The sequence below is a fragment of the Pseudorca crassidens genome, chromosome 9, assembly GCF_039906515.1.
Source record: "Pseudorca crassidens isolate mPseCra1 chromosome 9, mPseCra1.hap1, whole genome shotgun sequence".
In the NCBI taxonomy this organism is placed as follows: domain Eukaryota; kingdom Metazoa; phylum Chordata; class Mammalia; order Artiodactyla; family Delphinidae; genus Pseudorca; species Pseudorca crassidens.
The window spans coordinates 8,591,622-8,608,629 of NC_090304.1; the positions used below are offsets into that span (position 1 = coordinate 8,591,622).

At 45.7% G+C, this 17,008-nt stretch overlaps 1 protein-coding gene across 10 annotated transcripts in view; it reads right to left on the reverse strand.

Annotated features, from left to right (window-relative positions):
• Window positions 1–16,153, reverse strand: part of MARK2 (microtubule affinity regulating kinase 2) — a 58,106-nt gene extending 41,953 nt beyond the window's left edge. For 4 of the 10 annotated variants that reach the window (XM_067748628.1, XM_067748623.1, XM_067748617.1 and 1 more), the window contains exon 1: window positions 15,518–16,151. In XM_067748628.1, the coding sequence (XP_067604729.1) occupies window positions 15,518–15,571 (54 nt within the window). In that variant the 5' untranslated portion in view covers window positions 15,572–16,151. Of the gene's footprint in view, window positions 1–15,517 lie in introns of all 10 variants that reach the window. The other 6 variants (XM_067748622.1, XM_067748620.1, XM_067748616.1 and 3 more) reach the window with 4 other exon arrangements.
• Between the last annotated feature and the right edge of the window lie 855 nt (window positions 16,154–17,008).

Here is a 17,008-nt window from a genome sequence, read left to right on the forward strand (position 1 = left end):
AACTTTTTTTTAATGATTCTGATGAGAAGTGATTCTGAGCAAATAAGATGAGTATAAAAAGATTTGCTTTAAAGTTGGTCTGAGTGACTATTATAGGAGGCCCAAAGGTCTACTATTAGCGGTACTAAGAAGAGCTTTTAAAAGTAAGAGATACGGACTTCCCTGGTGGCGCAGTGGTTAAGAATCTGCCTGCCAACTGACATATATACACTAATATATATAAAATGGATAACTAATAAGAACCTGCTGTACAAAAACATAAATAAAATTAAATTAAAAAAAAAAAGAATCTGCCTGCCAATGAAGGGGACATGGGTTTGAGCCCTGGTCCGGGAACATCCCACATGCCACGGAGCAACTAAGCCTGTGTGCCACAACTACTGAGCCTGCGCTCAAGCCCGCAAGCCACAACTACTGAGCCTGTGTGCCACAACTACTGAAGCCCAGGTGCCTAGAGCCCGTGCTCTGCAACAAGAGAAGCCACCGCAATGAGAAGTCCACGCGCCATGACAAAGAGTAGCCCTCGCTCGCCACAACTAGAGAAAAGCCCGCACACAGCAACGAAGACCCAACGCAGCCAAAAATAAATAAATAAATATTTTTAAAAAAAGAGGCGCTATGTTAACTGGAGAATGAATACAAGCAAAAGAACAAGGTGGAAAATAATATAGTAGTTCAGAAATATATTTACTGCAACTGTATCTCTTAAAGATGCTTCAAGCAAAGATAAAGTTCCCACGCTGTTACATACACAACAAATCTGCTTACCTCTTCCAGGAGAAAATAAAGTGCTCTTACATAAAAGCGGGATTTGGCAGGCGTGTTTCACTAAGAAACAGGACTAACAAAGAGTTAAGTACAGAAGAAATAGGAACAAAGTGTGTAGGCTCTGCAGCCACCCTGAGAACAGACTGTTGGGTGTTCTGGCCTCAGTGAGTGCCTGGAGCCTACCAGCCTTCAGCTATTATAGGCACCAAGGTTTTTCAAGGATAGAGACTAAGCAAGCTTTGCAGTTTTCAAATTTGGAATTGACCAATAGCCTACATATAAGCTTAAAAAAAAAATCTACTGTCATAATGAAATCCAAGTAAGCCAAAGGATTTTTTAATGGGGGGAAAAAAAAAGCCAGTGCTCTGTATTAGAAGGAGGAAATAAGCCAAATTTCGTTAAAGTCCCTCAGGTCACTGAGAACCAGCTTCCTCATACAGATACACTGCAAACCAAGGCAGCAAGTGCCTTCCTGCAGTTCAGCCAGGACTCTGGGAATTGCAAAACAAAGGCTCATTATGAGGTCACAGCAAGTAACCAGCCAATCAAGGACAGGGATGAGCCACAAAAGCAATTCTCACACTCCTGTGTGGACAATCCTTTATGCCTTAATTATTAAGGACCTCAAATAGCTTTTGTTGATGTGGATTATAGCTACTGTTATTGTAACTAAAACTGAGAAAAAAAAGAGAAAATGTTAATCTATTAATTCACTTAAAATAATATTACTAAACCCATTACAACTATGTCTTAATAACTATATTTTCCAACATATCAAGTTAATACATACCATCACAGTAAAATCCAGGTTAACTTTTAAAACGTAATTAAAGCTACAACATAGATGAATGTTGAAAACATTATGCTAAGTGAAATGAGCCAGACACAAAAAGACAAATATTGTATGATTCCACTTATATGAGGTGCTCAGAACAAGCAAATTCATAGAGAAAGAAAACAGAAAAGAAGTTACCAAAGGCTGGGGGAAGGGAATATGGGGAATTACTGCTTAATTGATATAGAGTTTCTGTTTGAGATGATGAAAAAGTTCTACAAATAGTAACGCTGGCTACATTATGAATGTACTTAATGCCACTGGACTATGCACTTAAAAATTTATTAAAATATAAGTTTTGTGTTACGTGTATTTGACCACAATGAAAAATCAGAATTAAAGCACAAGGCCATGAGAAAATTTCAGACTACCACAACTGAGGAACATTCTATAAAAATAACCAGCATTCTTCAAAACTGTCAATGTCATGAAAGACATGGAAAGACTAAGGAGACTATAGAGACAGGAGAACTACATGCAATGTGGGCTCCCAGACTGGATTCTCAACAGAAAAAGCACATCAGTGGAAAAACTGATGAAATCTGAAGATGGTTGGTTAACAGTATGATACTAAGATTAATTCTCAGTTTTGATACATGTTCTATGGTTATATAAGATGTTAATATAAGGGGAAGCTGGACAAAGAACGTACAAAAACTCTTTGGACTATTTTTGCAACTTTTCTAAGCTTAAAATTATCTCAACATTTAAAAAAATCAAATTTAACTGTTTAAAAAAAAACTCGCAAGGTCAATGCTATGTATTCAGAGGAGGAAACGAGCCAACTTTGGTCAAAGTCCCTCTGGTCACTGAGAACCAGCTTCCTCGGCTAGAACAACAGCAAACCAAGGTAGCAAGTGCCTTCTTGAGGCCCAGCCAGGACTAAATAGGGGCTGGGAACTGCAAAACTTTCTTTTTTTTTTTTTTTTTTTTTTTAATGAAATTACCAAGAAATCAACCAAACAAAGCCAGGGAGAATTAACCCAGGTTTTGTCTACAGCTGTGGTTCTTATTACACTTTTTGGTTTCAGAAAGCCTTTGCAGTATTAAAAATAACTGAGCTCCCCAAATGCTTTTGTTTATATGGGTTATATCCATCAGTGTCTCCATTCATTTAAAAGAACATTAATAAACCCATTACATATAAACATGTTACTTATTTTTAGTGAAGAAACTATATTTTCCAAACCACAACTTCACACATACTAAAGGAAGTCCACCTGATGAACTGATTTTTATCATGTAATTAAAACACAATGCCAGACCCCCCCACCAAAAAAACCTAACAAACTAAAGAATGAAAAAATGAGAAAAATAAAAGAATAAAGAGAAAGGGAAAATGAGAAAAAGAAAAATTAGGGAATAAAGAGAAAAAACGGGGGAAATAAACCACAGATAAAACAACAACAAAAAACCTCACAAGGCCAATGCTATATGTATTAGAAGAAGGAAATAAGCTCACTCGGGTCAAAGTCTCTGAGGCCCAGGCAGGGATTATTACAAGGGCTGGGAACTGCAAACAAGGGCTCCCTGTGAAGTCATCACAGGTAACCAGCCCAAGACTGAGGAAAATCAACTCAGGTTTTGTCTACAACAAAGGTTTTCTCACTTTTCGGTCTCAAGAACTCTTCAAACTCTTAAAAAATTTATCAAGGACTATGAAGATCTTTTGTTTATGTGGGTCATAGATATCAACAGTTTACCTTATTAGAAATTGAAACTGATAATTTTTAAAATTATTTTTATTCATTCAAAACAACAATAAACCTATTACCTGTTTACACAACTAACCCATTTTTTAAACAAAGAAACTATTTCTAAAACAAAATGAAATTTGCAACAAGAGTTACATGCTTTATATTCTTGTACATCTCTTTAATGTTTAGCTTAATGGAAGAGGGCCAACTTCTCATATCTGCTTCTGCATTCAGTGTGTTTCCACATGCTATTTTGGTTGAAAGATATAAAGAAAATCTCATTCACGCAGATGTGTAGTTGGAAAATGGAGTTTAATAGCCTTTCAAATATTGAGGATTTTCTTCTTTGATACTAGACCAAAACTCCACAAGTAGCAGTTTTTAAGGACTAGTTGCCATGTGCAATCTGAAATTTTATCAATGAACCTCTTGTGTACTTTTACATTAAACTCCACTGGTCATCCTGCACTTTGAATGGCTCTTTTACCCACTGACAATCTAGGAAACATTCCTTCACCGAATTATGCAGAATTTCCAAATACTGGCATTTCATACAACATCAGAAAAATCACATCAATCTTATCACCGATCTCATCAAAAAAGTCTGACAAATACAAGTTTTCCAAAATTCTAAATTTTGCTTGAAAACTTGAATTTTATCACCGGCAATGGTGACAGGCTTTGTTCAATTTCAATAAAACGTCCACTAAATACTGCAGTACGAACAACTATAGTTTGTCCATCAACTGTTATTTCAAGTAAACATGATGACCCACGTAGACGGTTCGGCTCCAACGCGCAAGTGCATCTTCTCCAGGCAGCTGGACTGCGGTATATACAGCAGCAGTGCTCCATGGATACTTTGCATTTCTTCACTTGGAGCATCAAAGACCTTTATTATCGGAGGGTTGAGATTTAATTAAAAAAATCATAATTTTTAGTGCTTCATCCAAGGCATTCTTAAGTGAAAATGGCTTTTTTTTAAACCACAAGTGTGTAGCAGGAAAGTCCATGACTACGACCACCAGCAGTTTTGTGCCACTGCCCTGATCCATGTTATGGCACCAGCAGTTTTCACTGTCACTGCTTCTGCACCAACAGTGCAAATGGAAATGAAATTGTTTCAGGATAAACCATGAGAGTCAAAAAAGTTATTCAACCCTATGCATATTTATCACAACTTGTGTTTGTTGTTGAGCATTCACACAAAAGAAAATATTTTTTGAAGCATACCTGGTGCTGATACAACTTGAGCCATGTCTATAAATCCGCTCATTTGTAAGGTGAAAGTAAAATTTTATAAATATTACCTCGGTCTTCATGTTTGCAGCTAAATCTTTAATTCGACAAGTCACGGTAACATATGAAGTGGCACTACCCTGAACTTTACTGACTTTTCATTCAGTGGGCATTCAGGAACGTCAGCTGTTCAAAACGTCTTTAGTCGCTCAGCTACTGGGTGGGCTATTCTAGCCAAAGCAATAACTCATCCTGTAAGAGGCTTCAGTGACTTTGTCATTTCTAGGTGGAAAAGCTGGAACAAATTTTGGCTTTGGAAGAGACCATGGTGTGTACGCTTAAAATATGTAATTCCTTCTTCTTTAAACTCTGACTGACTGGTCTTGAAATGATGCTTCAACCTAACTGGCATCCTAATACTACATGAAAACGCTCTGTTGCATAAGATACAATAAAGTACATTATTTGCATCTATAAAGCTGAGAAGATAACTTTCATTATGATTTTCATTTCTTTTAATTATTTTTTTCAGTTCTTGTCTACAGTTTCGCCCAGTTTCTTCAGAGTAGATCCCTCCCTTTCACTTGTTGATATGTCCAGTTGCAGTAAACAGAGCTGGCAGGTACGTTGAGAAAGCAAGACTTCCAACCTCCCTTTTTTAAGCCAACAATTAATCCTTAAATATAAGAGAAATACTATAAACTTCCTTCTATTTTAGAATAAAACAGAATTAAGTGCTAAAATAAACTATAAATAAAATTTTAAAAATTATTAGTTTTCCAAAAAGTTTTTACAAGTAAGTGTTGCAGGTTGTACTTACTTCTTGTGTTTCTTCAAAGGTGAAGGAAAATGCTGGGATTTTAAAATAACTACTTATTGTACAACAATGAGGTTTACAGAGATTAGCAGGTATAACCGAAGAAAACTAGTAAGAGCACAGCAGAAGTACTGAGAACAAATCGAGTTCATCACTGAAAACTTCCATATTTTTTTATAAATTTATTTTTATTTATATTATTTATTTTTGGCTGCGTTGGGTCTTTGTTGCTGCACACGGGCTTCCTCTAGTTGTGGCGAGCGGGGGCTACTCTTCGTTGTGGTGCGTGCGCTTCTCATTGCAATGGCTTCTCTTGTTGTGGAGCACGGGCTCTAGGTGCGTGGGCTTCAGTAGTTGTGGCACACAGGCTCAGTAGTTGTGGCCCTTGGGCTCTAGAGCTCGGGCTCAGTAGTTGTGACACATGGGCTTAGTTGCTCCGCGGCATGTGGGATGTTCCCGGACCAGGGCTCGAACCTGTGTCCCCTGCATTGGCAGGCAGATTCTTAACCACTGCGCCACTAGGGAAGTCCCAGAAAACTTCCATATTTATGCCTTAAAGTACTACCTTAAAAATTCTAGGAAACACAAAAATAAAGAAGTACACATTCCACTGGCCAAGAGTGATGACGTCAACACACATCATTTAGCCTCTGGAAAACTCCACTGTACACTGGTGAGAGAATGAGAGTGAAATAGGCAAATACTGCATTAATGTTACAATGAAAATTATTTTGACTTTGTATAGCACCAAACAGGTCTTAGGGACCCCAAGGGTCCCCAGACTACACTTTGAGAACCAAGTTCAATATTGTGCTACCAAAATTAACAAGTGCCTCCCCAGATCTCTCCCAAGACAGGATCTAGAGTTATGGCATTCCTGATTGGTCAGAGGAAACAGCCTAGAACTAGCTTAGACCCTGTCACCAGGGAAACTGGAATGCCATCCCTAATAAGTTGTCAAGTTGCCAAGCCTGGATTTACTGAGGAACGTGGCTCCAGAGACACAAAAATAAAATGCTTTCTAAAGCAGTGAGTCCTTAACTTTACAGAAATCAGAGGAATAGGAGAAAGAAAGGACTGGGTGGTTCTGGGATTTTATACATGAAGGCGATCTCAGACTAGCAAAATTCCTCTCCTGAGCCATGCCACAAAAGAGGCTTACAGGGCTTCCCTGATGGCACAGTGGTTAAGAATCCGCCTGTCAATGTAGGGGACACAGCTTCGAGCCCTGGTCCCGGAAGATCCCACACGCCACGGAGCAACTAAGCCCGTGTGCCACAACTACTGAGCCTGTGCTCTAGAGCCCGCAAGCCACAACTACTGGGCCCGCGTGCCTAGAGCCCATGCTCCGCAGAAAGAGAAGCCACCGCAATGAGAAGCCCGCCCACCGCAACAAAGAGTAGCCCCCACTCGACGCAATTAAAGAAAGCCCGCGCATCAACGAAGACCCAATGCAGCCAAAAATCAATCAATCAATAAATAATTTTAGAAGTTCCCTTAAAAAAAAAAAAAAGAGGCACACAGGCATACAAACAGGTAAGGCAGTGGTACATGGAGATGAAAACCCAAGATGGACAGTGAAAAGGAAGGAACAGAGTTCAAAGAAACCAAACAGAGAAAAAAAAGGAAGTGAGACACAAGTCAGCAGAGGGGTCAAAAGGAAGAGGAAAGTACACTGACAGAAACATTCCCTGATGAGCTCTGCGGCGACACTGTTACCTTTCTCCCTGGCCACAGTGGCAGTGTGAAAAAAACTGAGCAACTTACTTGCTGTTCTGATAAGGCATTCAGGCTCTAGAAGTGGCAAGCAAGGAACATCAACAGGAACCAACTGAGACCAAAATCTCGGCCCAAGATTCAAAGTCCACAAATCCACAGGAGCCGCTGAGAAATGACTGTCACCCTCCCTCCCAGGCCTCACAAAGGGGAGGCTTTCTTTTCACTTCAGAAAAGCCAACAAAGGTAACAAGAACCTGCCCTGAAGGCCCCTCTGCTAGTGAAAAAGGAACCTAAAATCATCAGCTGCTAAGTTCCCATGTGGTCTTTAAGAGAAACAGGGAGCTTTCTCCTGTTGCCAAAGGGTAAATACTGCACGTGAATAAAGGAACACAATGAAAGAAATCCTGGCACTAGGTGGGGCCTCCTCTAACACCCGGATCCCAACAGCTGGGAAAAGCCCATGCTCCAGTAACTTTGGATTTGGCCTTCCAGCCAATGAAGAGACTGCACATCCACCACCAACACCACCACCATTCACACCACAGAAATAATGGGCAGGCAGAGGGTGGTGTGTTTTTTTTTCCCCTTTAATCAATAAAGTTGCCTAATATTGATATCTTGTAAATAAATAAACGAAGTATTTTTTAAAAAGGGCTTTCAAAAGTACATAAACCTCTCCAACAGCATCCTATTTTCTTTCAGATATCTGATTAAAAAAGAAAGCTAAAATAAACAAACAAATTAAAAAACCCAGAAATGCTAGGAAAAGCACCTATGGAACCCCAATGGCTGGAAGAGGCCAAGATTCTTCCAGTCATTACAGAGACATTCCAAACTACGTCCCTTATACTGACCTGGAGTTGTGTGGTGCTCAGAGAAAATTCACTAAGTTGCTCAACTGAAACAACGATGACGATAATTATTACGTCCTGCCAGCACTAATGTAAGCGCTTTATATTCATTAATCCTTTTAATACTCACAACAACTATATCTCTAAGATAGGTATTATTATTGCTCCTTTTTCTTTACAGGCCTAGAGGGATAAAATAAGCCCAAGGTCACAGTAGGGGCCGACCCAAGATTCCAATACAGGGACTCTAGCTGCAGAGCCTGCTCTGACCACAGTGACACCATTTATTGGAAGTCCGAAAGTGCTGGGATCTCCTTTCAACTCTGCCATAAGCTCAACTCAATCAGAATGCTATGCTAGACCAAGAGGGCCTAAGGGACCCCACTTCCTGTGACTGGAGAACCAGTAATTCAAACTCTTTTGGGCAAAAACAAAGCAAGAAGCCAAAAATGCTGCCAATGCTATGTGCAAAGGCAGTCAAAAGATGGCCATCTGTGGAGAGGAGGTGAGGAAGTGATGGGGTAAGGGAAAACCAGCAGACACTCGGGTCTAAAGAAGGTGAAGGAAAAAGGGGGCCACCCTGCATACAGGATATGAGTAACCAAAACAAAACCTTCAGTAAAATGGTCCTCAGGAGAAGCAATGAGTAAACCACGGTAGCAGCAACAAGGACATAAGCTAGAGCTCTGCCTGCAGGTAGCTGCACTCATTAATCACCAAGCTTCTGGACTTGGGAGCTTTCTGCTTAGTGGGAGACTGAGAAAACAATCCGGCTACGTCAGCAGCACCTGCAGTCCAGTTGCAGGGGGCTCAGAATCCTGCTCTGTCCCCTCCCTGAGAAAGATTCCCTACTGTGTTCAGGAAGTGCCAGTACGTGGTGACTGAAGGCTCCCACCTTCCCTACGGGTCCCTTGATCAGGGACACTCAAACTGTTCCCCATGGCTGAAGTACCTGTTGAACTGCCAAAGATCAAAAACTATTCTCTCTCCTTTTTTCTTCTCCAGTGGGCCTGGACAGCCAGCAGGCCTGGACAGACAGTACCTATGTACCGATCCAAAAGGTCTGGGGTCTGGTTGGATTTAGCAGCCAGATCACGACAGCCAGGAGTCAGGAGTCCCGATTCCCTTCCAGATCCACACGTGGGGAGCCAAGCACAGACCTCCTGGCCAGACGAAGGGCCTTTTGCCAAGCTGTGAACTGCAAAGAAAAGGAGCTCTATCTTAGAGCTTCCAGTGAAAGGTGTGTAAGACCAAGTTGCTTTGAGTAGCATGAGGTGTGGAGAAAGCCCACTCACTGGAGAGGCCCAGGTCAGAGACCCATCCAGAATTAGGAGGGAAGGTGGTTGTTTACAGACCTCCTCCAAACTCATGCCTCAATGAGCAGAGCCCCAGAGGAGGCAGATCTCTGTATTGCCAATTTCCCAAAGAGCACAGAGGAAAAGAGGCCGAGGCAGCTCAAAACTAGCTTGACTGGTTCTACAGAGAAGCCGCTGGTCTGCTCCGCCTTCCTTACGTTAAAAAGAAAAAGGTGGCTTGGAGCCAGACGTTGAACCCCCCTTCCCCCTCCCCCACTTCACTGTCCCACAGGATCCACCTAGCCACCAAGACCAGTGTCCATCTAACCCTCCCTCCTACTTGTGATACTATGACTTCATAAGCCTAAAGTCAATCATTTGCTGCACAAGAGGAATTATATTTGTTTTTTGCCCTTTTCCAATGAGAAGGAATAAATGAAAGTAAGGGGGAATGAGTGCCAACCCAAAGACAGACATCTGTGGAAAGAACTCCCCAAAGGGACCAAAAAAACTTCAAACACTCTAGACAAAACGGACATTCAGATGAAGGGATCTAGCCTATTTATACCCGGCAAAGGAGAAGCAGGTCGAGTGGGCCAGAGAAGGCCCTGGGACCCCTCCTCTGAGGGAGAACTGGAAGCCAAGGGGGCCAGATGTTCTCTTGGTGCCTTTTCAGAACCAGATGTACCATCTCAAAGTCTAAGAAACAGCAAAGACATTCAACAGTCCGCACTAAAAGGGCTGTGGCGGGGTAGTGACGCTCTGCTCCGAGAGCTAGAACTTTCAGAGTTAACATGGCAATAGACAGCCTCTTCCCATGCCACAAGTGGGAAATGGGTGTTTCCTCCCCCACAAGGTTTGTAAAGCCTTACTCTTCTCTTTGCTGAGACAGAAGGGGAAAATGCATAGATAACACTTCAGTGACTCATACTTGATGAAGGCTGGGAGAAAGCCTGGAGAATCCAAGCTTCAGGTGCAAAATGTACAAATACTGGAATCTACCATCAAGAAAAGGAAACCCAGCCACCTATCTGGTTTGTCATTTTGCTGAACTTCCGCTGAAGGAGGAAGGGCCAGGTTTAAGCTCCACCCACCCTTTCCATAGCCCTCTCAATTTTTGCTTTGACGCAGGAAAGTGGCAAATGTGGCAGCGTCACCATGGCTAAGAGAGAACCAAACCCTTTCCACGTCTCCTCCCAAAGCAGAGGCCTAGTGGTCAGTCTACAGCTTAATCCAGCGCAAGGAGCTGGGGCTGGACCTGGTTACTGCAGGAAAGCCTCATCAGGCAGCCTTAGGGAAGGAAGGATGACCACCCTCCTTGCCCTTTCCATCTGCTGAGGTTACTTCATCCCAATCCATTAATGACCTTCAAAGTGCTGCTGGGGGGAGTCCATTTAGCAGAGACGCTATCTTGGGGCCAAGGGTGGCATCCAGCCCCCACCTCGCTTGTCGATAATGGGCCACAAGGTCCAACGCTTAGCTGCACTCTAGGCATAAAATATTCATTTAAGTCGACATAGTACATATGAGGAAAGTCATGGAAGCTCCTGGGAGAAGAGGAATGCCAGCCAGGTGGCTAAGTGCTCAATGGGAAAGAGTTCATGAAGGCATGGGTTAGTCCTGGTCAAACGCCCACTGAGAATTAGGCTGTTCTGTCCAAAGGGGAAGCAGTCTAGTCTGAGATGTTTTTGACTCCCAAGAGCTCTAACCATGCAAACCTCTCAGAAAACAAATTCTCAGTCTTTTCCTGCCTCACAGGCATCAACTCTGTTTAAGACATTTATGCTGAAGAAAACTCAAGCCCAATCTTTGGTCGCCATCCGAAAGATTCAGTTATCCCCGTGCAAACTTGATTTTAATCTGAAGCAGGCCGAATTTCAATGACTGCCTTGTATCCATCTGTTTAGCTACTTCCCAAAGTCCACAGACTAGAGAGAAATTGTTACAATTTACTAGGTAGCTACCTTTACCAGGTTCAAAGGTTGTAGTATGGCAACTCTAGGAGCCCCTGGTCTAACAATACCTCTTCCCTGTTTCGAGGGTGAAGCAGAAAGTAAGACTATATGGTCTGACATTCACCCACACCCCTGACTAGAAGGCAGCACCACCAAGGAGCCCCTGGCCAGGGTCAAAGGGCAGAGGTCGGAGTCAGCACCCAGAGCATGGGGCTTGCTGCACAGCCTGCAGGACACGGAGTGAAGGGAGAGCGAACCGAGCTCTCTACAAGACAACACTAAAACCAGATCACTCAGTGAAACATTCAGCCAGAATCAACACTGGGATCCAGGGATATGTGTGTTTGGAGTGGCTCAGTGGTTCTGTACGGGATTCTAAAAGTTAGATTTGCTCTCACCCACACTTCCAAACTCCTCTTCCCAGAATCATCTGAGAGAAGAAACAATGCCACTCACTCCCTGGAAGGACAACAGCAGACCCCTCCCTGGCCCACTGCAGCAGAGGCAGAGGCAGGTGGGCAGTGAAAGCCTCTTGCTTTCTCTCAGGTGCTTTCTCTCAGGAGCCCTCTCTTGTGGTTCCTGAGGCCCAGAGGTGGGGCAGGTATGAAGCCAATGTAGGCCCTCTACCAGGTGTTACAGGAAGCTTTCGCCAGCGGCAGGTGGACTCCGCAAGTTGGACCCCTCTCCACTTGCCTATTACTGCTGCTGCTGGCTGGAAGACAAACAGTCATCTTGCTGATTGCTTTCACCACTGCCAAGCCTCCAGGCCAACAGAGCCATTTGGAAAAGTGAACAGAAAGCTCAGCTCTCAGATTAAGAATGCTCAAAACTACCAGCCCCAGGTCACAACCCTCTTTCTGCAAAAGGAAGAGTCTATGACTGTGAAAAAGCACATCTGCAATCAGGTGTCACAAAAATCACAATAAAGACAGGGCTTAACTTTCTTTTTATCTCCTACTTTCACTGTTAGAAGCAGAGTCGACAGCAAACAGGCAATCTCTCTGCAACACTAGGTTTATTTTTATGCTTCAACATTTTGTGTGTGTGTATGTCTGTTTAATTCAGATGTGATCAAAGAGCTCCTAGAAACAGCTTCTCATCAGCCACATGTTTTAAAGAAAGGGGGAGAGAAAGAGCAAGAGATTGGAGCTCGAAGACAACCAACAGTTTGTTTACCTATTTTCTTGTGAAACCAATTAAAATAATTTAAATCTAAATAAGATAATAGAGGAACTCTGTTATTTTTATTTTATTATTATTTTTTTTTTTTTGCGGTACGCGGGCCTCTCACTGTTGTGGCCTCTCCCGCTGCGGAGCGCAGGCTCCGGACGCGCAGGCTCAGCGCCCATAGCTCACGGGCCCAGCCGCTCCGCGGCATGTGGGATCTGCCTGGACCAGGGCACAAACCCACGTCCCCTGCATCGGCAGGTGGACTCTCAACCACTGCGCCACCAGGCAAGCCCAGATAATAGAGGGCCTTTGGGGGAAAGAAACCAAACCAACCAAATCCCCTTTTTATTTCACAACATTAAGGCTTATGCAATGACCATTTTAGCTAGAATCGCAACAGGACCGAGAAGAGCTTTCTGGTCTCACCTGGTGGCATGATCTAGCCCAAAGGAGACCAGTGCTTCAGGCCTCTCTAGCCGTATGACCAGAGGAGGTGCTACTTGTCTCTTTTCTTGTTTAAAAAAATACTGCATCTGCCCATTATGTTTTTCGAAATCCACGCTTTTACTGGAATGAGACTTAATATCAAGTCAATGGTGTGGCTACCCTGAGAACGACAGAAGGACCAATTTAGCGGCTCAGGGGAACCTAAATCCATGGAGTGGAAACAGGATGAGTAACTCATAGTTTGGAACAGGGTGACAATGTATGCAGCCAGTGCTCTGGACAAAGTTATCAGGAGCAGCTTACGTTCCCAAATGGTTCACAGAGTTCTGCTATCACAAAATCAGTAGGCGTGCACTGGGTTCCTACTATGCGCTCAGCATTATGTGAGGCTTGTAGGGAAGAGAGGAAATCAATGCACACATCACAAGAAAAAGACCAAGGCAAGAATACATTTCCATGGAGTAAAGAGCACAAAGAAACCACATTGAGGCACTCTGTTACTCTACTTTGCTGAATACAATGCCCCCCACAGCCTTGCTGAGAGAGTAGGCACTCCACCGCCACTCCCCAGATGCCTGAGGGTGCCAGTCAGTCACTTGGCCTCCTCCTACCAGCTCAGAATCAACAGCCTGGGAAAGTCCTCTGGTTAAGCAGGGTTTACCTGCTAAATAAAGGCTGTGATAGGAAAAGGAATGGAACAGGCAACCTCAAGAGGGCCTCGAGAAAGTGGTTCCCAGTAAGGAGAGAAACAGCTGGCACTGGAGGGAAAGACGGTGAGATACAGACCATGCTCCAGTTTCCAAACACCTCAGTCCCATACAGAAGCAGCTGCCAAACCCGCTGATGAAACGGAAATCAACCATCACTCCCTCTCAACCCATCTCAACCCCAGAAGCAAGCAGTCAATCCATCAGTAACGAAAGGGTCAACCACTGCAGAAAAACTTATCCAGAACTCCTCTTGAGTTCCTGACTGCCCAGATGACAGAGAGTGAGGGGGTAACAAAAGAGAAAAACATCAGAGAAATGAAAAGAGGGTGGATTTTTCAGAGAAAGGTGTTAATATGCAAGAGACTATAACAACAGTTCTATTGCACTAAGGAGAAAGAAGGAAACAAGATGAAAACATAAATAATGTAGCGAGGGAGAAGGATGCAAAAAGCACTTCAAGCCCCACAGGAGAAGAGCTCTTTTTTCAGGTCAAGTTTTTTTGGCCTAGTAAAGTTCTCCACCAAGTTTTTTTGGCCTAGTAAAGTTCTCCACCAAGGTATGACAGGCAGGAGACTCTCCACAGAGCAGGCAGCAAGGGACACTAGAGATGGTGAAAGAAAGGAGAGGGGTGGAAAGTGGACGCCTCTCGGCTAAGAGGTGAGATGACACAGAAAAGGCTAAGGCTTGGGTGACAGATGATAGCAGTGATTGCCAGGATGAGGGGGAAGTGTGTAGCTCAAGAAACTAGCGTGCAAAGTTCCCGGCCCGGGGGGTTACAAAGACTAGCCAATCACAAGGGCATGGATAGGGGCATATATGGGAAAAATAAACATGAAGTGAGGAAGGCAGGAAACTAATATGAAGATTAAAGGCAATCCTAATTAAGAGGCATAGTAAGTAAGATGGGGTGAGGGCAGAGAAACCAGAAGGCAACAAGCAAGGGGGAAAAACTATGTAAAGTGACAGATCCAGGAGTGAAGAAACAAGAAAGCCTCACGGTTTGTGTTGCGGTGCAAGAGGACAGAAAGGCAAGGCCGGGGATGCGGCAAGGCCGGGGATGCGGCAAGGCCGGGGAAAGGACCGAGCAACAGGTTGTGTAAACGAAGTGGGGCTGAAATAGTGACTGTCTTTCCCTCGGTAGGGAGAGCCCAGGGAGAAGGCTGGTACAGCACTCACAGTGAGAAACAGGAGGCCAAGACTCAAAAACACAAACCCCAGAGGAAGAGAACGTGAGGGAACCAAAGACTCTGAAGGGAGTGAAGACTGGAACCCCAAAGACAACCTGTGGGAAAACTATGCGCATGACAGCTGTACGGGAAAACACGGAAGCAACAAATGCCAGCGCGAGGCACCAGGGAGCTCCTGGAGAAGAGAAGGGAAAGTGATGAGCAAAGAGTAGGCGAAAGATTTGGAAAGGTGATGAGGGTGGAGCTGGTGGGTTGCAAGCAAGAGGGAGAGCACAATCTGGAAAATGCAAGAGGCAGGGTAGAAAGCCGGGGAACTGAAAGGGGATAGGCATCGAGAACACACTCCGGGGCAAGGACCCTGAGGGTGAAAGCTGGGACTGGGAGAACCGGTGCGGGCGGAGGGGAAGCGAGGCTGGAGGGATGGAGGAGGAGGAGGAGGACAACGACCTGGGGCAAATCGCAGGGTGCCAGTCGAGGAACAGGAGAGTGGCTGCTTTAAGCGTGGGTGGAGGAAGACCAGAAAGGCCCCCGAGAGAAAAAGGGAAGAGAAGAGGAAGCTGGGGAGGTAACACGGAAGAGCGCAGGAGGGCGGTGAGGGGAGAAGGCGGGGGGGTCGGCAGAAAGACAAGTGTACAGCCTGGAGTCTGGACGAGGTGGGTCCCAGGAGAGGACTCGGAAGGGAGATGTACGGGGCCAGGAGCCAGATGACAGGGCAGCCGAGGCTTACAGGATGGCAGCAGGGGCACGAGGGGAGCTGAGGAGGGAGGAGGCTCTGCAAGGTGCAGGGGCCCAGCCAGAGAATTCGGGGAGCCCTTAGGGCTCCTTACCTGCTCGGTGTCCCTCTCGTTCAGCGTGGGTAGGGGGGTCCGGGCGCTGGACATGGCGCCGGTATCTCAGGGGAGGGAACCGAGAAGCTCGGAGGAAGGGAGGGAAGGGAAGGCGCGGAGCCCGGCCGGGCGGGGCTTCTCACAGCAGGGGCACCCGCCGCATGGGCCCCGGCCGGGGGTGCGGGGAGGCCGGACTGCCGCTCACGCCAGCCCGGGGATGCGCCGCTCGGGCTAGGCCGCGCCGGCTCCGAGCGGCTCCGGACCGCACCCCCCCGACCCCCGGCTGGGCTGTGCCGCCTTTCGCCCGGGCCGCGCCGCTCCGCCTACTCTCTGCCGCCGCAGCCGGCCGCCTGCCTCGCTCCTCCCCTGCCCTCAGCGGCACTGCTCCGCGCCCGGCACACAGGCAGCCGCCGCCGGACCTGCTGCTCCCAACATGGCCGCCACCACCGCCGGCCCTCGGCTCTTTCCGCCGGCAGCAGCCGGAAACATCCGAAGCCGCTAGAAACGGGAGGGGGGCGCGCCTTCTCCTCCCGGCCACGGACTACTGGTGAATTCCGGAAACACCCGAAGAAGGTAATCCCGGGGACGCGCGCGCCTCCTCGATTCCGAAGACCAAGCTTCGGCTCTGTTTGCGGAAATCCACGAAGGGACTCCGGGTACTCCAGCCACGCCCACAGGCCTTTCCCCGCCCACTTCCAACTGGCTCTCGGCAGTTTCCGGAAACACCCGAAGCCTCCCCGCTTGCCTTGAGCCGGCCCCGCCCGCATCCCGCCCCGCCGACCGCCGGCGGTCGTCGGCCATTTCCGGCAACACCCGAGGCCGGGCGAGCGTCGGGTCATTCCCTCGGGTGGTACCCAAAGTCTGACTCTTCGTTTCTTTCCGTCAGTTTTCGGGTATTTTCAAACCTTGAACAGGGAGCGTGGATCACGTGTGCGTATTACCATTTGACTAAACAGAAAATAAGGCTGTTAGCCATCCCTGCTGTTGGCATCCTTTGGTTCTAAGGCAACTTCCTGTCTGTGTGTCCTTTCGTCTCTCAGCTAGCTCATTAAATACATCTTGTTTATCATCCAGCCTGTCTATCAACAAGTGTGTCACCTGTCAGATGCAGCGTTAGTCTATTACCTGTCTACCTACCGTTCATCACCTGCTGTCATCTATCTTGGCTTCTATTTATCTATCCATGCACCCCACATCTAGTCCACAGGGCTCCTCAAGGTACCAGGCAAGCACCAGGTAAACGTCCTTGGCTTCCAGCTGCCGGACCTGCACGGATACCCCAGCCCTGCATTCCACCTCCAGCTGTGTGTAGTGAAAATGCTGTGTGATCTTGGAAAAATCACATAACATCTCTGTTTAGACTCCTCAACGTTCCTATATTGACAGAATCCATGCCTTTGTTCCAGTGATGACATTCTAAATAACATCTTTGAATTTGTTACCTTTTTTTTCTTTCAGAAAAAGTCTTTTGCTTGTTCAAAACAGCACAAA